At 39.7% G+C, this 23163-nt stretch overlaps 1 protein-coding gene across 8 annotated transcripts in view; it reads left to right on the top strand.

Moving 5' to 3' along the window:
- The window catches only part of EVI5 (ecotropic viral integration site 5), a 123207-nt gene that overhangs the window by 45853 nt on the left and 54191 nt on the right, over nt 1-23163 (top strand). For 7 of the 8 annotated variants that reach the window (XR_012086501.2, XM_072997950.2, XM_020807136.3 and 4 more), the window contains 7 exons: nt 4068-4100; nt 4663-4809; nt 12886-13020; nt 14208-14348; nt 14755-14913; nt 18026-18172; nt 20636-20731. Coding sequence is in view for 7 of the 8 variants with exons in the window: in XM_072997950.2 (XP_072854051.2) it covers nt 4068-4100; nt 4663-4809; nt 12886-13020; nt 14208-14348; nt 14755-14913; nt 18026-18172; nt 20636-20731 (858 nt within the window). In the remaining variant the exon portion in view is untranslated. The remainder of the gene's footprint in view (nt 1-4067; nt 4101-4662; nt 4810-12885; nt 13021-14207; nt 14349-14754; nt 14914-18025; nt 18173-20635; nt 20732-23163) is intronic. The other variant, XM_078391762.1, reaches the window with a different exon arrangement.

Here is a 23163-nt window from a genome sequence, read left to right as displayed (position 1 = left end):
GTAGTAATCTTTCTCTGTATGGTAGATAGTTGACTACAACCAAATGTTCTCTTGCATTTAGTCTCTGTAATGCCATAGTTAACTTTCTTTCTGTCTACTAGTACAATGATACAGAGTGGCCTGGTTGCCAGATGATGCAGGGTATAAATCCAATAAATAAATTCCTTTCAGCTCCTGAATGCTTGCTTACACTTACTAGCTTAAAGTACAGTATATATTGGCCAACTTGCTTTATGTACCAAATGTTGGATAGACATAGATATTGATCATATTTCTGGTTCTAATTTCTTATTTCTCTTTGAATTAATTTTATCCTAATACAAGGAAGGGAAGTAGAAGAGAAAAGAAACAAAGCCATTGCACAGTGACATGTATCAGGAATAAACAGTGACTGGTTTACTGTATGTATTAATGCAAGCGGTCCGTATGTGCAGAAAAGTTTCCAAATATGCGTGATAGCTGTAGGATTATATATTCAGATCTAAGTAGGGCAGTGAGATTTTCTGGCCATTCAATGGTAGATTTTTTTCCCTTCTAACCTTGAAGCAGAGCTTGAAAAAGTTAATTTCCAGAATCCCTCAATCAGCAAGGCTGAGTGGGTAATTTTTTGAAGTTCTGACTTTAGTGAGAGTCTCTTGGAAATTATAAGATCACACAAAAAAATAAATTTACACTGTTTCTCAGTTTTAAATCTACATCAGAGGAATGTAACTTAACAGTGCAGAAATATATGAATCTTATAGCCATATTTACTTAACATAGATTTTCCTAAAACAAAATGAATGTGGTTCACAAGTTCTGACTAAAAGAACCATGTCATATAATTCAAAGAGGCATTGTTCATGCTTCAACACCAATATCTGGCTGAATTAACCAGTTACTTTGTTAAAAATGCCAGTTTTTGCTGATCTAAGGAAATGGCACATATAGAGGTTAGAGAAGTTTTTTTTCAGATTGTATTGTATGTGACATTCTTTATTCCATTCAACTTTAAGCATAAAATTTACTACACTAACAAACAATGCCATTGTAACCATTGCCATTCTGAACTGGCAATTAAATAATTTTAAAGCTACAGTAAAAGGGAAGGTGTACATTCTTCATCCGCCTCCTTTAAGTGATCAAAAATATAAACCTCACATTCATCCTTCTTTATCCATAAGAAGATCTGCATCTGCCTCTCTGTTTTCAAGTCTAGAGCATTAACCTCGTGAGGGTTAGTGGAGTATAAGTGTGTGGGTCTAACTAATTGGTAAGAGACTGCACACCAAGTCTCTTGAACTGTTCCAAGTAGAAGCATACCTTTCATTTTTTCTTGGTAGATCCCATTCTGTTTACTTAGACAAAAGTGTAAAATACATTGATTCCAAAATTATCCACAAAATAGTATTTGCCAAAAGCGAGGCTAATTGTTTGTTTTTGCTGTCAGAAATGAATGTCTCATGATGCAAACTGAGATCTGGGAAGTTAAACCCGCCACCATGAATTGACAGACACATATTCTTGAGTGAAAAGTCAGACATGGAAGACACTCAAATGAGCATTCTAAATACACTGAACAGTTTTTCAGAGTATAGTGGTGCCTCTCTTGACGACGTTAATTTGTTCCAGCAAAATCTCTGTAGAGTGAAATCGTCATCAAGCGAAATTTTAAAAAACCATTGAAACACATTGAAAACCGTTCAATGCATTCCAATGGGCGAGATACCTGCTCATCCAGCGAAGATCCTCCATACGGCGGCCATTTTCTGGTGCCTGTAATGCGAGGAATCCGTCCCTAGCACAGCAGGGATCCATTTTCTACAGCCAGTGGCCATTTTGAAACCCGATGATCAGCTGTTTGCTGATCTTCGTAAAGCGAAAAATCAGTTCACAAAGCAGGGAACCAATCAATGTTAAGCAAAATTCCCCCATCTAAACATCATTTTGCGATCGCAAAAGCGATCACAAAAACTTCAGCATTAAGCGGATTCGTTGTCAAGCGGGGTAATCGTCCAGTGGGGCACCACTGTACTTCTGAGGAAATACATAAAGGAATAGGAATATGATGGCTGGAATTGTACTGATGTTTGCATATGGTTTGCCTAACTTGCTGTAGTTAACTGACAAGGTGCTACTATGTTTCCCAGTCACACACCTGGTCATGTGTCTAACTGCACATCTGTGGCAGTTATGCAAACTTTATATGATCCTACTGGTAGGATTCTAACCAATATCTATACCATAACATTCACCTTGATTGTAGCCATGGACTTTAGCCATGGCATATCTCTAAATTGAGGAATATTTCTGCAAACACAAGTTTAGCTTATACAGTTGAGACATACCCCTGGGGAGACATGCACCAAGATGCATAATAACTTATGGGCACCAACAAAACTGCCAGTTAGTAAGTAAACTGAATAATTGAGCAGAATCTTTAGGCATTATATCAGATTTGGATCAATGACTAGCATAATCAGAAAATGTCCTGCCAGTATGGCTTAATGTTGGAAATCTCAGTGTGGAAGTTTTTAGTTTTATTTATGAGTAAAAGCATCAGCAACATGTAAGACATGTTTATATTTGTCTTTTTTTTTTAAGTAGAAAACTGAATTATTGCACTGTAACTAATGATGCACAATAGCTGAAGTCCTGGTGCTTAGTACGTTGAGTTGTACTACAGTAGGCCCGTTGGGTTATTTAGTGGGGATTTGGTGAGTGAACTCCTCCATGGGTTGCTTTGATTCAAATCGGCCTGCTCTAGTTATGCAGATGTATATCACAACTAGAGTACACCCATGCATTTGTTGGACCTACTCTACGGTGTCATACTAAACTAAGCAACAGGATTTGTTTATTTGAAGGTGTGTATTTCTTATTTCTAGCTTTTCCTCTTTATTTGACTTTTGTTTAATATAGCTGTCTAATTTATTTTGAAATAATAGTTTCAAAATAGGCAGAAATCCTAATACTTGACCAAAAAATGGCATCCTCCCTAATTAGGAGATGTTCTGATGGCCTTCTCCTTAACACAAATGTTTTCTTTTGCCCGCCTCCCACATCCTAGGCTTGAAGAGTTCCTGCTTGAGGACTCTCTTTTCCCTTTCATAAAACAATCAAAAAAGCATGTGGAAAATTATTCTTGAATCACTTTATGGCCTTCCAGACATCGGATTGGAGCTCCATTATTTCCTGCTAGGAAAGCCATTGTTTGAGAGATGATGGGGTTTGTAGCCCAGCAGTATTTGCAGAGACGTATGTTGCCCATCTCAGGTGCAGAGGGCAGCCCCAGGTTCAAATTCAATTTGAATGTTGAAATGTGTCTTTTGCTTAAAAAGCTATATTTGCTCAAGACTGCCAATACAACTTTGTTCTGGGTTAATGATAACCTTAATCCTCAAAGCAGTATTTTACATGTTAAGACACTGACTGGATTTGCCCTCATTTTGTGGATTTGTAAGTGTATTATTCTAGAAGGTGGGGGTAGGTGAGTTAAGGTGGCCCACACTGGATCGAAAGCTGTCCAAATGATTGGATGGTTCTGAATGGTCTTTTCTGTTGTAAAGTCTCAGTAGGGCAAACTTAAACAGTGAAATGGAAACAGAATCATTGCTAGAGTGGGCTCAAGCTAGCTCACTTAATTGGAGTATTTCAGCTGCTCTTCATGCCTGACACTGCATCTCTGGACTCCTACTTCTTAAATGCTGCTGTTGGGCAAAAGTCTCTGCCATCCTAGCCTAGATGAACTTCTTGTGTGTGCTCAAATTATACCTTCTTTTAATTCATAATACATCGGTCAAACAAGTTCCGAATAAAACAATTGAATTCTCTGTACAATTAAAAAGCCAGATGAAAATCAAGGCAGCTTCCCTTCTTTAAACAAATCACATTGAATACAGAATGTTCTTTTTCTAAAAACAAGGCATTCTCTTTGCTGCCAAAGCACTACCAACTTGACTGTTCAAACAACATATGTGTGTCATTTATAGCATGTGAAAGTAGGTAGAATTTGGGCATAGTAGTTCTTTCTTGATTTGTCAATTCTTTTTCCTTTATTCCTGTCTGAATTGTTTTCCTTTTTGTAGGAAAGTGCTTCCTTGGCAGATAGATTGATACAGGTATAGTTCTTTAGTTTTTCACCCTAAAATGTTTTCCATTCTCCAAACAAACAAACAAACAAAAAACAGCTTCTGTTTTTTAATGCATGCTTAACTTACATGCATTTTCCAAATGCAAGTTGTCTACCTTAGTTAATTGAATGTCTGGTTTCTAGCAAATTGATGTTAGAATAATATTTAGATACACACCTGCACGTTACGTCTAATGGTATCTGTAATTTTTAGTAATTGTACTCTAATAATGGGCTCTAATTCTGTCATGGCACTAATTCAGTAGACCATTGCAAGCTCATAACTGGATATGCATGCCCAATGGAGTGATAAATGCATGAACATGAGCTCTGCTGAACACAAGTGCATAATTGACCTTGCCTAGGGATACTAAACATGTTAAATGTGATGCAGCATTACACTGCTTTTCTTCACTAAATTTATATGCTGGCTGTAACAGTTCTGTGATGATTTGCAAGACGTTAACCATATGGCAGAATAAATATGTAAAACTCTCGGTCTTCCCTGGATCCGTCCTCCAATTGATTTAAAAAGAAAATTATGTCCTAAGGGACAAGTGACAAGGGCCCAGGAGGCTGAGGAAAACTACCTCATAAAACGGGAGCTGGCCACTATCAAACAACAGAGTGATGAGACCGTTACTAAACTGGAGCAAGCTGAGAATACCATCAGGGAGCTCCAGCAGCAGCAACAAGGGGTAAGGCATCTGGCAGCACCTTAAATGTCTCATATTTTATCACTTACCTGTGGTTATTTCAGTCGGTCACAGCATGATCTATGGTCATCTATTCTAAACATGTTGGCTTTTGTGTTTTTGTGTTTTTTTAAGATCAAACTTAATGAGCCTAATTCTTAGATAGGTCATTTGCATCCCCATGCTAATTGTCTTTATTCAAAAGCAAATCTTGTTGATTTCAAGTGTTAAGTTCAAGTAAATCTACTTAGGACCACATCTGAGTATATGTGTAAATAAATTTCCTGTGTAAATAAAGTACTCAGAATTCTCTCTCTCTCTCCCTTATACACAGAGAGAGAGAGAGAGAGGAAGAGAGAGAGAGAGTATGGGTGTCTGTTAGAAAATACATTATGTTTAACAAATGACTTTGGATGAATTTGTGAGGGATTTCCTTTGTTGCACTTTCCCACATTCATAGTTCAGACTCTTTTATGTAGCTTGCAAAAGTTGGCCCTATTTCTGCAGATACAATTAGTTCATTTTTGCTCCAGTAATTATTTGATAAGTTTCAACTTATGTTACATGGTAAAACTAGTTTATTTAGTTGAGAAAACTGCATATATTTAATGAGTTGCGAAAATAGCTGTTTTTCTGAGTGAACAAATAATAATAATCAAATCTGGCAGAAATATGAGCATTCTAGGCTTTGGAAACACATAAAAAGCTTTTTAATTCTTCTGAAATTAGATCAAACATGTTGGTGTTTCATAATTGTATATATATTTTCTTTAGTTCTATTTCTTTTCTTGTCTAGGATAACTTTGTTAAAGCAGATAAAATGCTTACAAAGCCAGCATTGTAAACGACAAATAGCCAATTTCAGTTGATTATGAGATATAGCTATATTTCTTCAGTAATTTAGCCAAATCAATTTTGTAAGCTTGCAGTCCGGAAAGTTAGTCTTTTAAAATAATTCCCTATATCAAGAGCCTTGGTTTGTTTACCAAATCTGCTGCCTGCCACCATTAACAGTGCTCTCAAGTATGGCATGTAATAAGGTTGGAAGATTTAATGGCACAGTGACATTCTCTACCATTGTAGCCTGACAGTTCTTCTATCAGTACTTTCAACATACACAGAAATCTCCAAATAAAGTAATACAGGTAATACTTGCACCAGTCCTCGGACATAAGCAAGAAAACTGTATATGTGCAGAATAGAATGAGGCTCTGCCATATTTGTTTTAGGAAAACAATATGTGCATGTGGTTTGAAAAAGCAGATTGGGCAAATGAATTTTTCAAATATCATTGGCATCAGTTTTCATGTGCATAAAATAACAGTGAAAACTTGCTAGATGTGTACTATTTTCCCCACTAATGCTCAAGCTTAGCTGGCACTCATATGTATCTGACAGCTTGTTACTTCTGTTGCCATATAGGCTGTGAAAAAAGAATACCTAGTACACTTCAGGGATAGGAAGTAGAGAGGGTCACGAACCTCAATTCGGAGGTTTGTGCCGGTTTGTACAGGTGGCACCACAGGTGCCTTAGTTCCCTTGCCTTAGTTCCCTTCCCCAGCCTCCACGGCCAATGACACACTCACCAGTCAGAGTGTGCTCCTCTCCTTCTCTTCAGCTGTTCAGTCACTCCATGGCAGGAGCATGTTGCCTGTCCTGCCTCTTTGTCTGATTGGACAATCAGCTAAGGAGGCGGGGCAGGGAAGCCCATGCTCCTGCAGGAGACTGGTTGAACAGCTGAGAAGGAGGAGGAGCATGTGCTGGCTGGCAAGTGGGGCATCCAGACAGGGAAGTGGGGGAAAGGAACGTGCGCCATCTGTGGTGCCACATGTACAAATTGCCTCCAGACCAAGGTTCGTGCCCATCTCTAATAGGGCATAAGGAAGACAACACATCTAGAAGACAAACATACTTTTTCTCTGCCATAATTAATGTTGTTGACACTCCAGTCATACTACAGTAATTAAAGATGGGGGTATTCATTTTCACATACAAATACGAATATCCCCGCACAGGTGGAAGGAGGCGGGATGACAAACCTCTCTGCTAGGTCACAGAGTGGCTAATCCATTGAGGAGAACGAAGTGATAGGAAGGTTCATGGCGGCAGCGGCAAAATCATGAGTGGACATTATTTCCACCTGTATGAGGATATTTGTATACGAATACCCCCATCTCTAATACTAATAGGACAAGGGGTGTCAGTCACTACGGTGACACATGTAGGAGGAAGAATGTCCTCTGAATGGGAATGGCTGCTATTTACTGTAAATATGGCAGTTGCATGAACACAATAGTACTTTTATACAGAGAGAGAGAGAGAACTATATTTTGGATTCTTAAGTTCTAGTAATAGAGTTTACTTTATCCACTGTAAGAGCTTTTGAGCAATCTTAGCACGGATTCACTGAGAATCTCCCCAGTGCTGTTTAACATCTATATGAGGCCGCTGGGCGAGGTCATCAGGGGGTGTGGAGTGGCGTACCATCAATATGCTGATTACACGCAGCTCTACATTTCCTTTTTTCCAACTACAGTGGATCCCTCCTGGGGTCTGTACTGCAATGGATGCAGGAGAATGGGCTGAGGCTGAACCCGGACAAGACGGAGATCCTGAGGGTGGGGGGACCTACTATCAATGGTTTGGGAAACTCCCTTTCTTTTTGGGGGGTGACTCTCACTGCGAAGAGTGAGGTTCGCAGCTTGGGGATTCATCTGGACCAGGCACTTACCATGGAATCCCAGGTGGCGTCCATGGTCTGATTCGCCTATTTCCATCTGTAGCGGATTGCCCAGCTGCGTCCCTATCTAGATGGGGGTCGCTCACCACTGTGGTCCATGTAATCTCAAGGTTAGATCACTGTAATGCTCTCTACGTGGGGCTACCTTTGAGATCAATGTGGAAACTCCAAATGGTGCAGAATGCGGCGGCCAGACTTATTAGTTGGGGTGAGGAAACATCATCGTATCTCCCTCATTCTGGCCGCCTTACATTGGCTGCCCGTTTGGTTCCGCGTTGATTTCAGATGCTTACGTATAAAGCCCTAAATGGTTTAGGGCCTCGATACCTGGCGGAACACCTCCTCCCACCCAAATCTACTCGTATCACTCGGTCTAGCCAGGAAGTGAGGCTGAGGAGCCTAACGCCGAGGGAGGCCCGGAAGGAAAAAAAAAGAAACCGGGCCTTCTCTGCAGTGGCTCCTCAGCTTTGGAATGACCTCCCTTCTGAGATCCATATGGCCCCTTCGCTGGGCATTTTCAAATGCCAACTGAAAACCTGGCTATTCAGGCAATCCTTCCCTCCAGCCACCTCTTGATTTGTTTTGCTCTCTCACCTTGAATCTTTGTCTATTGATATATTATTTGTACCATACAGTGGTGCCTCGCTTAACGAGCGCACTGTTTAATGACGAATCGGCATAGCGATGCGTTTTTTGCAATTGCAAAAGCGACTGCATAACAATGTTTTCAAGGGGTAAACATCGCTTTGCGATGATCGGTAAGCGTTTCGCTTACCGATTATCGCATAACAATATTTTTAAAACAGCTGATTGGCAGTTCCAAAATGGCCGCCGGAAAAAATGGCCGCCCGCAGCATTTTCGCGCCCTTTCCTCGCTTACTGGGCAGCGAAAATGGTGGCCGGATGGAGGATTTCCGCATAACGGTGAGTTTTTCCCCCATAGGAATGCATTAAACGTGTTCTAATGCATTCCTATGGGGTTTTCCCCCCACATAGCGACGAATCCAGATAGCGACGATTTTTTCGGCATGGATTATTGTCACTATGCAGGGCACCACTGTATTTGAAATGGTTTATTTTATATGCTGTTATCCACCCAGAGTAGTCGGTTGACTAAATGGGCGGGGTACAAATTCAATAAATAAATAAATAAATAAATAAAATCTGCATTTTTAAAACAATGCCCTTGAGGAAGAATTGCAAGGTTTTATGGCATCAGTGAGTCATTTTAGCTTGTTACGTATCAGTTCTGTTTTTAAAATAAAATTAAAAGCAGTAGCTGTTAATTTTCATAATAATAATAATAGTAATAGTAATAATAGTAATAGTAATAGTAATAGTAATAAATGTTTTATTACGGTCATTACCATCAAAAGTAAAAAATTTCAAATAAAAATCGATTTGTCTAGTTGTTTCAAACTCTGAGAGACCCTATCATTAACAATCTTAAAACATTAACATCATTTTAAAATGTGTAAACCATCTCTGTTTTATGCAGATTTGTTTAATTGTTAAGATACTGATAATGAGTACAGAGGCTGCAGCATGTGAGTGTGCTCTTCTCCATGTCCTTAAGCGCAAAGGTCTTCCAGCAATTCCTCCTGTCTCCTCCCACCCCTAAAAAGCCCTGGTATTTGATGCTGCTAGTGGAAATCTCACGGGGTTAGGGCAGAGCCAGAGGTCAGGAGTTTGATTCCCCCCTGTGCCGCCCATGGGAAGATCCAGCCTGTGTACCCTTGGGCAAGCTGCATAGTCCCAGGGCGTCCCCAGAACTAAAGAATGGGAAACCACTTCTGATTACTCCTGTCTAGAAGAGCCTGAAAACGGTTGCTGCAAATTGGACTTGACCTGAGGGTACACACTTATTACTGTTCAGGGCTAGTTAATCTTTGTGTAACGTTAACTCCCTTATATATTTTGCGATAAAGGAATGTTGTGGCAATTGATGGAAGATACTGGAGCTAATATTCAAAGAAGTATTTAATTCTGTGATGAAACTCCAGTTTAATGTAATGAGAGATCATGGGAGGAGCCTGGTCTGTATGTTCAGCAATGTAGAGTACGAACATAGGCAAGTTGTCAGGATGTGCATTGATCAACCTAAGCTCAGATGTTTTGCAGGGCCAGAGAATGCTTATTGTCATATTGGAAATGTAGGGCACCACCTAGTGGAACTACTTGCGAATGCACAACCTTAAATTTTGTTATCACTTGGGCAGCATTCCTTAGCACTTTGGTCTGTGCCCAGTTGCATTATGACTTACAGGTGAACATGTTTAAGATCATGCTGTGCAACTAATAATTTAGCAGTGACACAAAACCCCAAAAGTTTCCTCTGGTTTGAGCCTTATTCTTATAAAAAGAAGTTAATGTCAGTATACTTGTTTCTTTGGGAAAACCTGATTCTTGCTTTGTCTTTACTCACTTGCTCATCTCCTGAAGGATTGACTCTTTGTGACTTCATTTGTTTTTCCTATCTATAGCGCTGTAGTTGTGTATACTGTAAGGACCACAGGAAAAAGTATCCAAAGAAAAGTGATACCCAGCTATCTTTTTCTTGCCAGTTTTGTTACATTTGTAGTACTTCCACTAATGATCTTCTACTTCTGATCTGAAACAGAAAAGGTGTCTGCTTTATTGTTATTTATAAATTTAGTTGATATGTGTGTATAGAAGAATGCAAACCTATCTTTCATAATGGCATTGAATATACATTATGTGATGAAATGTGGAATTAGAGTACATTTCTAGAGATGGAAAAATTCACATCTCAATGAAAGTGCCTGATTTGTAGTGGGACGAAATGAAAAGGAGCAACTGATTTGTATGGCTCCAGTTTTTTGAGGCTGCTAAGTAGAGGCAGGCAGAGAGGAATTCCGGAAGGCTGTTGGAGACTTCGATGGTTATTAAATCTAACCCATGAGCTTTGTCCTTTGCTTTAATGCCACATGCCTTGAAAGAGTTTTTGATTGCTTGGTTATGATGGAGGATCTGTAGATTAGCTGAAAACATTCAGCTGTGTGCTGTAAATCAAACTGGGTAGCCTTGGACAAGTCCTTGTTTCTTAAGGTGATTGTGAGGGATAAAAGTCTTTAAAAACAGTTTGGGTTGAGATGATATAATGCATGGTAAGAAAGCAGAGATTAGCAAGTATTTGATGGACATGCTGAGTATGATGAGAAGTGGAGGACAGATACGACAGGGAGCAACAACAAGCTATATATAGCCTCCAGTATTTTTAAATCAGTTGTTACTTCTACATATTCAGATTTCTTAACCATGGTGATTAGAATTGTTTTTCTTAAAGTGAAACCTGATATTCCGAAGAATTTGAGTTTCGGAACTCTTCCCCCTTTTTTACTTCTAATTTACACAGTTTTAGCCGTAGACTTGTTCTTGATAGCCAGCAATCTGGATTTAGACTACCTGAATTGTTTATACAGTACTTGTAATTAGATTGGGATTTTAGTTCTGTGGAAGTCCCGGATGAATGTATTGAGATGCTGCCTGCAACCTGAAAGGGGCAAGGTAGTGATTTTTCACTGAACTAAAATTACATTCAATCTTCATATATTATAGACACTTAACAAGCCATGTTATTGAAAAGTTTTTAGGGACACTTTTTAAGTGGTGCCCTGTTGCTTAAAGCACAGCAGTTTTAAAAATACGTACAACTGATGGTTATGTCATAAAAGAGTGCCATATAAATACTAATCTTTTGAAATTTGCATATAGATGAAATACTCCTATAAATTATCTATAAATTAAATACTCCTATCTTCTATAAATTAAAAAAATTGTAGTTTTTCATTTACTTTAAAGGAGTTATTCAAGAGTTCTTTTACTTGTCTTCTACATCTCAGCAGCCTTGAAAGAAGCCGCAGGGCAATATTATTAGTCATTTACTAGTTATTTTGGGCCTCTTGAGCTTTACTTGGTCTAGGTTTACCTTAAAAGAAGAAAGAAATGACTTTTAGGGTTCCCCCCCCAAGGCTATTAGGACCAAACCCTACCCCTCAATGGACATTGGTACCATATGTTACTGATGTGCTTCTCTCAGTGGCTTCTGGGAGCACAGGTTTTAAAACAATGGCTGGCTGACGTGCAGAGAGGGAATGGACTGCACCAAATGGGAGAGCATAGCTCATTTTATCTCCTCCCATTTTAAGAGGAGGGGAGAAAAGTTACCTCCAAGTGTTATAATGGGCTCGTGGCTGCTCCCATACTATAAAATGATGAGTGTATGGAGAAATGACTGGCATGTTTAGAAATATTGGTGTCAGTGCACAAATATAGGGGAGAGTGAAACCATGTCAAAGGAACTCTGGGGGCATTTGAGGTCTCAGATATATTTTACAGCTTCTCTTCTGTTTGTACAGCTTTATTTGACAACAGCTGTAAAACCATGTACAGGGAAAGTCTTCTTAGAAAGGAACATTGGGTCTCACTAGCTATTGCAAAGGACACAGCATTGCTGCTACCAATTCCAGTCATCTCTCAAGTCCTCCTGCTGGCATGCATGCCGTTAAACAAATACAGATCAGAATCCCACATTTCAATGTTCCACAGACCTTATTCTGGTTCATTTGCTGGCACTTACTGAGGATGGTCCTGAATGCAGTGGTATTACTGAGGAAGGGCAAAAGCAAGGTGCTGATTGGTGACCACCACACCATCCCTGTAACCTCAAGCGAGGCCCTGGATGACAAATGGCCGTGGAGCCAAAAAAGCTCTCTCCTTGTTGGTTATGCTCCTTTGCCATAGGTGGTGTTCCAGTGTTTTGCTAGCATGGGAGGAATAACTGTGCCAAATAAAGATGACCTGGGAGTACCAGATCATTACTCACCGCAGTAGACTGGCTGACTCAGATGATCTGCAGTTGGAAAAATACAATGACTTAACGGCTAGCTGGAGAAGTAAAAATATTTAAGTCTTAAAATACTTCTATTGCATCTTAAGCTGTAGTGGCGCCACTAAATGCTGAATGTTCTGACTAACAGAGGAACTTGGGAAAGCTGGAGGTGTGCTACAACTTTAAAAACCACCCAGTGAGCAACTTAAACCTCAGGCTTTAGGGGAATTGTAAAAAATCACTGCTGATTAGAACTGAAGACATTCAATGCAAGTTAATATCTCTGAGTGAGAATAACTCATGTCTTTGCTAATAGTCATGTTCTAAGTGTATCTTAAGGAAAGCCTGCACTGTCCCATCAGCACTCCTGTTTTGTAATTTTGTTGGTAGCTCTGCTTTATCAGTACATAGGACAGGGTGTATACATTTACATTCATTGTTTTCTCAGATGTATTACTAATGTTGGACTTTATCATTCTGTATGTAGCATAAGTGCAGTTCCAGATATAGTGAAGATTTCGTCTTACAGTTGGAAAAAGAGTTGGTCCAGGCAAGACTAAGTGAAGCAGAATCTCATTGTGCCTTGAAAGAGATGCAAGATAAAGTTCTTGAGATGGAAAAGGCAAGTCAAATCAGAATATTTTTTAGAATGAGTTTTGTAGTTCTTTTGAACTTAGCTTGATGTTCCATGAAGCTTATAGCTGAAGGCTGCTGGTGATTTATGCATGCATATGTTAAATCTTCTTAGGCACAGTGGCAAATTGCTGCTAATGAAGTGCAGGTTGCACTCCTGATTTCATGCCTGTTGTATGACCAGGCACTCAACAAGAAATGCAGCCAGCGCTTTTTTCACTAACATCAGTTTGCTACCACAACTTACACAAGTTTACTTATGCTCATAAGTATAAGCACAACACTTGTTAGATCACTAATAGAATTCTGGCTAAAATGTAACATTAAATATGGACGAATTTTGGTCCAACCTTCTGATCAAAGGAGGTTCCTGCAATGATTATACATATATGCCTGATCCGCTTGGACCCAATGCATTTGAAGGACTGCATTCATCTATGCAATTTTGTCTGCCCACCCCATTCAATATTAGAGGCTTTGCTGTGCATATTTCGCCTTTCACAAACACATTTAGTTGTCCACGAGATGGAGCTTTTTCTATTACAGAACCTAAATTGTGGGAATTCTTCTCTAGATTTACTGAATTGACCCCCACTTTTTAAAGCTTTGGGCTGTTGAGATCAATTTTATTTAACCAGGTTGTTAGTGTGGGCTAAGGTTCTGTGTCCCTGTTTTTATATCAAATCATTTTCCTTATTATTAATGTGTACTTTATGTTCTATTATAGTAACAGAAACGGTGTGTTTTAACTTGGAACTGTTTTGCTTAAATGTTTGTTATGGTATGTTTTGTAAATTGCTTTGAGTTTATTTTATTAAGGAAAGCAGGTGCAAATGTTTTTAATGAAATATGGGGCTCATTGGTTAAGAGGTATAAATAAAGTCTGCTTGATTGTTTAAAGTCACCTGCAGTAGCATCCAAAATCATTTTCACATTTTTATTCTCATGGAATTATAATACCATTTAAAAGCTCTTGTATTGCTGGATTTTTTTTAGATCTTTGAAGCACATGTTACCATGCACTATGTTTTTAATCAAGTGCACATGGTCACATTCAGAAATGTACAAGAGCTATATATAAGTTATTAGTTCTTGATTTCATTTCAGTTCTTTTGTGTATTCTCCAGTCCTATTTATGTGTACATACCAGTTTCTTAAGACCTTATTTTCTTTCAGAGAAATAGCTCTTTGCCTGATGAGAATAATATTGCTAGGCTTCAAGAAGAATTGATTGCAGTGAAACTAAGAGAAGCTGAAGCATTGATGGGTCTAAAGGAACTTAGGCAGCAAGTTAAAGATTTAGAGGAACACTGGCAGGTAAGTCTATATGCTCAGATTCACAAATTACAAAAAGTCTTCAGCTGTCTCACAGTGATAATTAGCATTTATTGTAAAATGGCTTATCCGTCAATATTGCAATAATTAAATGGCTTATCCGTCAATATTGCTTTATTAAATTAAACATTGTATTCTGAAGTTTGAAAATACAATGTGAGTATTGATGTTCCTGCTACCAAACATGGGCTTTGTGTCTTTAAAGAGGACATGCATGGTTGAAAAATCCCTACTTTAATTCCTGAGTTCTTTATGGTAGAGATTGTTGCATTTGCTTTTATTTACTTCGTATGAAATCGAATGAATCCTCTTGCATGCTTAATCCTAGCTGAAGAATGTTTTGATTTTCAAGACCGGGCTTGTGTTAAAACATAGCAATGTTTTTTAGCGCCATCTAGTTCGTACTAGTGGAAGATGGAAAGACCCACCTAAAAAGAACACTGTAAATGAACTGCAGGATGAACTAATGACAGTCAGACTTCGGGAAGCGGAAACCCAAGCAGAGCTGAAGGAGGTTAAACAAAGGATGATGGAACTGGAGACACAGGTAAGAGTGTTACAGAACTAATGGACTTGAAATATCAGGTATTGCATTGAAAGAATTCCTTGGAGACAGAAAGATTTGAGATTACTGATCAAGTTGGTAGCATGTTTAGATTTCAAAGCACCAATCATTTCTGAAGCTCTTGGGATGATCTTGGGCCTGCCCTGGCTAATTCCTGAAGTGATAGGTGAAAATGGGCTAAGCCCCTTGTGAGTTACCCTTATGGTATTTCAAGGAAGCAGAGGAAGGTAATGTGGTAACTTGGCTGGTGTATGTATTTTTAAAAGTTTGACTGATTGAGAAGGAGCTCAAATCCAGCTTCTCTGACAGAAGGTACATATTGCCAGTGTAATTGTTACATGGCAAAAAATGTTAGTTCATTTAGACCACTTATGGCCATCCTTTCATAGGCAAAGCTCAAAATATCTAACAACTTTGTTCATACAATAGCAAAATTTCTAAAAGTGATGAATACAGAAAAATTAAAACATAGATGTTAAAACGTTAAGAAATCTTCCAACAAGAAAAACAGTTGATTCAGTGCGGCATATGGGGGAAGGGGGCATTGTCAGTCAGTGCACGAATTGAAAAAAGCTTTCTATGGCTTTAACCAAGCTGTGTACTGTATATTGTAAATAGACCGTAGCAAAAAGAAGTGACTTTCCCTAATCCTTTCAGTCAGCAGGGGGTGTAGTTGTACTGTATGATCTCTTTATGTTGGATATGCATCACAAGTGACATGTGGCTTTTTCTGGTATGTAGTCACTTAATACTGAGTACGTATAGCTTTCTTTATAAGTGTGGCGGTTTGGGCCATGACTCTCAGAACGTCCCAGCCATTATGGCCAGACCTCTAGTTTCTCTCTGTTGATATAAGCAGGACCTTCAAGCAGACACAAAATGCTGACAAAAAGTTCACAAGAAGTTTTCTAAATGGGCTTAACCTTTCATTTTGCCTACTTCATCTTTTATACTTCATCAGAAACATACAGGAGATTTTGGACTGTCCTCCAAGTTTGCATTAAAAACGTGCAGTTGAATGACTTGAGATAATTAACTTGTGTTTGCATTCCGAGCACTGTTGCCATTTTATCAGTCAGGATCATTAGAGTGCTTGCAGGCAATGAGATTTATGCCATCGTGCTAGCTACTTTGGCATTGCTGAAGATTTTGCACTGCACATATTAAGACTTGGAGGGAATGCCAGTATAGAAAGCAGTCTTGTATTAAATTTCTTCTGTGAGAAACAGAATGTTGGATTGTGTAATTCTGAAGTGCTTGAATGTGATTGGCATTTGCAACTGTCATACTAGAGACTTATGTATGTATTGGGCAAAGATACATAATCATTTTTTAGGGATTTATGAACTGGTAGGTTGCTGGGCAGGTTTAACTACTCAGTTTTGGTTGCAGTTCTTATAAGTGCTATTTATACACCCATAGTGACTACTACTACAGTCAACCCTCGACTTACGAACTTAATCCCTTCTGGAAGGACATACGTACATCGAAAAGTTCGTAAGTCAAAGTACCATTTCCCATTGAAATGCATGGAAATGGAATTAATTCATTCCAGCATTTCAAAAAAATACCAAAATAAAAATAAAAAGAGCAAGTCCCACGCTGGGACTGCAAAAAACACGCGCACACACAAAAACCACAGAAACATAACCTCCCCAGTACAAAACCACCCTCCAAAACCTACACAGAAAAGTTTTTTTAAAAGGACTTACTAGTCCGAAGCCTCCTGGCGCTCCGCTGCCTCCGCCGCAGCCAGGGGAGAGTGGCCAAGTGCCCGGCCAGCTCTAGCCTCCTGGCGCTAGGTGAGCGCTGCCTCCAATCGTGGCAGTGGGGGACACCAGGGAGGTCTCCGATGGCGGCAAGGAAACTCCCAGGGCTTCTCCGCTGCCATCAGAGACCTCCTGGGGGTCCCTGCCGCCGCGATCGGTGCCTTCGGAGGTCTCAAAGGGCTTTCTCCCCGACATTGGAGGAAGCCGTTTGAGAGCTCCGAAGGCAAAAAGGCAGGGAGAAAGGGTGGGAAATTCGAATTTCCAGCCATTTCGCCCTGCCTTTTTGCCTTCGGAGCTCTCAAACAGCTTCCTCCAGTGTTGGGGGGAAAGCCCCTTGAGACCTCCGAAGGCAACAATCGCGGCGGCGAGGACCCCCAGGGAGGTCTCCCAAGGCTTGCCCACCACCATGGAAGACCTCCCTGGGGGTCCCTGCCACAGTGATCGGCCCCTTCGGAGCTCTCAAATGGCTTCCTCCGATGTCAGGGGGAAAACTGTTTGAGACCTCTGAAGCCAAAAAGGCAGGGAGAAAGGGTGGGAAATAAGAATTTCCAGCCCTCTCGCCCTGCCTTTTGGGATTCGGAGGTCTCAAACAGCTTTCCCCCTGACATCAAAGGAAGCCTTTTGGGAGCTCCGAAGGCGCTGATCGCTCCGTTGGCATCGACTTGCAAACGGAGCCTCATTTGTAGATTGAGGCTCCGTTCGCAGGTCGATACCAATTTTTTCCAACAGAGCAGTTCATAAGTCGAAATGTTCGTAACTAGGGCCATTCGTAAGTCGAGGGTTGACTGTAGTTGTCTCCAAGCCCCAGTCTTGCTCTGGTTGATACTCAGTTTCAAGGACAATATTATATTGCTTGGATGAATGCAAGTACTCATTGTCTGTATTAAAATGCTTCTGTAGATCTGAAAGAAAGAAGAACCTAGTAGATAGTTTTTAACAGGTTATAGCACAGCCAGTTCTTGTCCTAGCTAGATGTTCTAAACCTAAGAGCCACTTTCAATGGTGTAAATTTGTGGTAGGCTATAACTAAATTGGTGCAAGAAAAAGACCACTAGCCATGGCCAACATTTGTATTCAATAACTTTCTTTTTTTTAAAATACCAGAAGTACTTAATGTTATTTCCGTATGTCATGCTTGGCAGCTATATAGGATATAGGACAGATACTACTGTTGCAGTAGCAAGCAGATGCTGAGATCTTGATATAACTTCTGTGTCAGTACAACTAAAACAAGTTGGCTTACACCATATTTGCTGCTACAAAGATTTAGGACTGAAGACTAATGCATAATATCCTTTTTTCCTCATGTCAATGTTCCTTATCAGAACCAAATAAATAGCAATCATTTGCGGAGAGCAGAGCAAGAAATCACCAATCTGCAAAGCAAGGTCCAGCATCTCTCTGTGCAAAATAAAGGACTTCTGGGTCAGTTGACTGAATCAAAGAGGAAGCAAGCAGAGATTGAATGCAAGGTACATTCATTGGATGCATGAAATTATTGATCTCTGTTGTGTATACACACACCACACACACACACACACACACACACACACACACACACACACACACACACACACACACACACACACACACACACACACACAAGTTGTATTGTCTTCACCTGATAATTTTTATACATTTATACATTAGATCAGAAGAGAGCAACCTCCTACATCCACCAGTTCCTCCCCTCCTTTTCTCTCTCTCTCTCTCTCTCTCTTACAAAATTGGATTTCCTTATTGGGCAAAAAATGTCTCATGCCTCTAGTGGGGACATGTTAGCAAGCCGTAGCAAAAAAATCCCTTACAGGGCACAAGGGGACTCTCTGAGCCACGTTTCATCTCCAAAAATGTTTTATCTCCAAAATGTGTTTTTGGGGTAGTATGGGAGAGCTGAGATGCCACATCTGGCCCTCTGGGGGCTCCATGTGGCCCACACTGAATTAGACCAACATGCTTAATTCTCTCTGCCATGGGGGAAACATACTAAGATGGGCATGATGTTTTAGACAGCAGGAACACCCACCCACATGATCTTCCTTCCTAGTCACCCCAAAGTATTTTTAATAGACTGCCAAGTTTAGCACTAGAGCACTTTATCACTACATTGATATACTAGTTTAGCATTAGATCACTTCTGCATGGATAAAAAAATATAGAGATAAAAATCAATATAAAATACAAATAATTCCAATGAACTACAGCAGACTACTATGCTTCCATGGTGTATATGTATGTGAATATACATTATGGAGAGCTTCAGAAATCTGTCCCTTTCCCCTAGAGCTTTGTGATACAGTGGTGCCTTGCTTAACGAGGGTAATCCGTTCCAGCAAAATCGCTGTAGAGTGAAATCCTCATTAAGAGAAATATAAAAATCCAATTGAAACGCGTTGAAAACCCGTTCAATGCGTTCCAATGGACTGAATAACTCACCGTCCAGCGAAGATCCTCCATAGGGGCGGCCATTTTTAGTGCCTGTAAAGCGAGGAATCTGTCCAAAAACCCCGTGGGGAGCCATTTTACACAGCGGGTGGCCATTTTGAAGCCGCCGATCAGCTGTTTTAAAAACATCGTCTAGCGAAAAATCAGTTCCCGAAGCAGGGAACTGATCATCGGGAAGCAAATTTTGCCTATTAAAATATTAGTCATCGTATAGCGGTTTCGTCGTTTAACGAGGCAGTTGTTAAGCCAGGCGCCACTGTACTTTAAACAGTCCAGTGGCCTTATAATGAACCATAAAAGGAGAACTGGGGATCATCAGAGGGTAGGATCACAGGAAGGAGGCCTGTGGTGTGGATCAAACCACACCAGATGGTGGGGCCAGTATGCACTCTGGCAGTGAAACAACCCACAGTCTCTGTGCTATCACCTAATCAAAGCAGAAGTGTAAAATAAGCTGTGAATTAAGCCACAGTCTATTTTACACTTCTGTTCGACTTGTCAGTGTAGTCATAGCCTAACTGGGAGGAAAGGAGGAAGCAGAACAATGTAGGACAGAGAAGGTGTGGGGCAAGACAGCCAAAGGGAACAAAAGGACAAGACAATGGAAGATAGATGGGAGGAGGAGATGGCAAAAGGTACAGAAGGATAACCAGAACAGTGAAAGATGGAGGATGAAGAGAAAGGAAGATGGAATTGCGGCTTAGCAATTATCCAGGAGCCAAATTGCTATGTTAACAATAGCTCCAGTGGTAAAATAGGGTTTCACTTAAGATGACCTGCTTTATGTTGTTGGGGAACTGATGAAGTCATAAGTGTGGCATTATGTTGTAATAAATATCCTTCTTCCACTTCTACAAAATTACTCTGTAGCATCTGTAGCATATTTCACCATTTAGCCTTTGTCAGAAAACATTGTGGGATTTATGGTATGAGTATATCTGTATGTGCTGCTGAGACTAATGCGTTGACATATCTGGAGGACTGGGCAAACGTGAAAAGGATGCCTGAAGCTGTCAAGAAACCAGAAAGAAAGGGGGGGATTGGTGTCTCTTCATTTCCATTTTTTAAATCATCCTTTTATTTTGCTGCTATTGCATGTGCATGCATAATCTGATGAAAGTTTTGAATCAGCAAAGAGAGACAAACAGAAGTGCAAGATCAAAGGATGTGAAAATGCCATGTCTAGTTGCATCCTTTGTCTAAAATCTCAGGTTTGCTTGCATTGAACGTGGTTATAGTTAGTAGTACTGTACACTTTTTTTAAAAAGTAAAAACAGTTCTAAAAAAAGTGAAATCAATAAATCATTAACTTAATTAAGTTTATTCTGAGTATAACCTGTTGGTATTTGGGGTAATTATGGCAAGGATATAATTTAAAAAGCTTTATAAGCATCAGGATTCAAATTTGTTTTCCTGAAATAAAACTTGTCACTTTTCAGTCCCTGGGAATCATGAGCTTTTGTCAAGTTTTTCTGTTTTCTTTTTCCTAGAATAAAGAAGAAGTGATGGCTGTAAGACTCCGAGAAGCAGACAGCATAGCAGTAGTGGCAGAACTGCAGCAACACATTGCAGAACTAGAAATCCAGGTAAGAAGGAAAGTAATTTCCTCTTATAAACAATGATCCTGCTTTCCTTCAGGTGTGACACACCGTGGGTAACTGGTAACAATTCATAGAGCATTCACAAAACCATTAAAAGGTAGAGTACATGTTGGAGATCACTTAGTCCAACTCCCTGCTCAAGTCAAGGTGCAAATGCAACATCCCTGACAAATGGTCCTCCAGCCTTCTAGCACAGGATGTAAATTGTGCTAAATGGTAAATTCATACATGGTTATCCAGTTACGAACAGGACACGGTGTTCCTCTCATGTGTGAACTCTACTTTTGATGCCAGTTCCTGTATTTCCTAAGCTTTAACCTGGGTTTGTGTTGCTTGTCTTTCACTTGTACCTTAGCATTTGAATTCTGAGATTTTTAAATTGTTTATCTACCACTCAGAGCACTACTGTAGTGCCTTTCAATGGTCCATAAACATGGATGAATCAGTCAATCGTTATTCAGTTGTGATGTGTGGTCCCAAATGGGAATTCACATATCTGCATCTAGAAAAAAAAAGGAACAAATCTGTGGAGCAAAGGTAAACATAGCAAAGTGGATTTTCATTGCTGGATTGACAAAATCTGCCCGCTTTAAGTATTTATAAATATGACAGTGTGCATTAAGTAGACTGATTAAGTAGAATGTCATAACCTGCTGAATACATCACTGGGTTGCCACTGCCGTTAACTCTGCCCACAGCTCTATTTTGGTGCAAATTAACCAACTGCATAAGCTACAGAACAGGATATTCAGGAGCACTCCCAATTGCACCAAGTAAACTGTGGTCCTAGTGCTGTGCCAGAAAGGGGGACTGTTTGTAAAATGGGTGGGATGGATCACTCTTATTGAAAATGCATGAAACATGGAGTGAACCAAACTGAACCAAAAGCAAACCAAATAGCATGCTGTATGCCCATTTGATCACCTTCTAAAAAGAATATGTGCTTTGCTGCCTTAAGATGATATCACTGTACTGTGTCTTAAGTAAAGCAAATCAAAAGAATTAAGTACTGCCCAAAATACTGTATGGATTTAAACCATACAGATAGTCTTTCTTTGAAAAGAAGCCACAAAGCTTTCCATTTTTTTGAGAGGAAGCGGTAGAGCTCTTCTGTGAAGACTAAAACTAAAACCACGATGGCCATTTCTGGATTTAATAGCTCTCTTACAAAGCAAAAAGAATCTGAATAGTCTGTTTTTTAGACTGAAGTACAGCCGAAGTACAGTCAATAGCTCTGTGTCTTAAGACTGGTAAAGATAACAATGAACAATAATTTAGCAGGTCCTCTTCTTCAGGGTATTTTATTTACCTGAGAATTCAGGAATCCTCCTACAAGGTCAAAACAGGGCCATAGCAATTACTCTAAACCATTCTGGTTTCTGTTAAATGTCTGGGTGTCAGCGCAAGACACTGGGTATTAGACATATAAGGTGTGTTTAGTTAGCACTCCACCCACATTACTACTGAAATTACTTTACAAGCAAGTCCCTAGATTAAATCACAGTTTTGGGACATCATCAGGGGAATCACCTTCATGCTTTCTCCCCTTCTCCACCATTATCAAAATACTGTAACCTGTGGCTTTTCTTGTCCAAGCCTTTTGTGGGTATAACTGATATATTCATCCACAATAACTTGAGTGTTTTCATTTATAGCAGGCTTTTAAAAAAAAGGTTTTTGCCCATCTGAGAGAATATACACCAATATTAGACTCTCAGTCTAGCTTCCTTCCACAAGTAGTGTGCTAATATGATCAGAATCTTATTGTAGATTTACTCTAATGTAAGTGTAGTGGTGTAAATCACAGTGACATATTACTGCCAGTTAATGAGTTACTGCTTGTATTTTTAGTCATGTGCCAGTTGTTTGACTTGGTGTGCAATTTAGAATGCAAGCAGCAGCTCATTAATTAGTGGCAGTTCACCATAACAGTTTATGCCATTATGCAGGAGTAATTCCACACAATATGATTCTGGCCTACGTGTATAAAATAAACAGAAATACAGACCTGTTAATGTTAGGTGACTCCCAACCACTTTGTGTTGGTCATTTTAAAGAACATTCACTTAGAGAGGGGAGTCTTGACACTATTGCATGAAAAAGCTACTACCTTGTTGTTGTTAGTTTCCTGCAGAACCACCCATCAACGGTCTCCAGCATTCACTATGTTAATGAATTAGCCTTTTCAAGGATAAATAAGGGTGCCTCCCCAAAAGCAAAGGGCGCCTTTGTACCTTACAGGGAAATAAGTAGCTTTAAAAATCATGTCTCATTTCTTTAACACTTGTAGGATTCTGTACAAACATTGTGTAAGTCCTGACGGCCTAAACAGAGAATTTCCATTCCTGCAATTACAGGAAACTTTAAAAAAAAAACTTCTTTAGCAGTGTGATGTGTTTTCTGAAAGTATAGAATGA

This window comes from Pogona vitticeps, chromosome 4 (assembly GCF_051106095.1).
Source record: "Pogona vitticeps strain Pit_001003342236 chromosome 4, PviZW2.1, whole genome shotgun sequence".
Taxonomy (NCBI): domain Eukaryota; kingdom Metazoa; phylum Chordata; class Lepidosauria; order Squamata; family Agamidae; genus Pogona; species Pogona vitticeps.
Note: the sequence above shows the minus strand (reverse complement) of the source record. Positions and strands in the feature narration are given on the sequence as shown.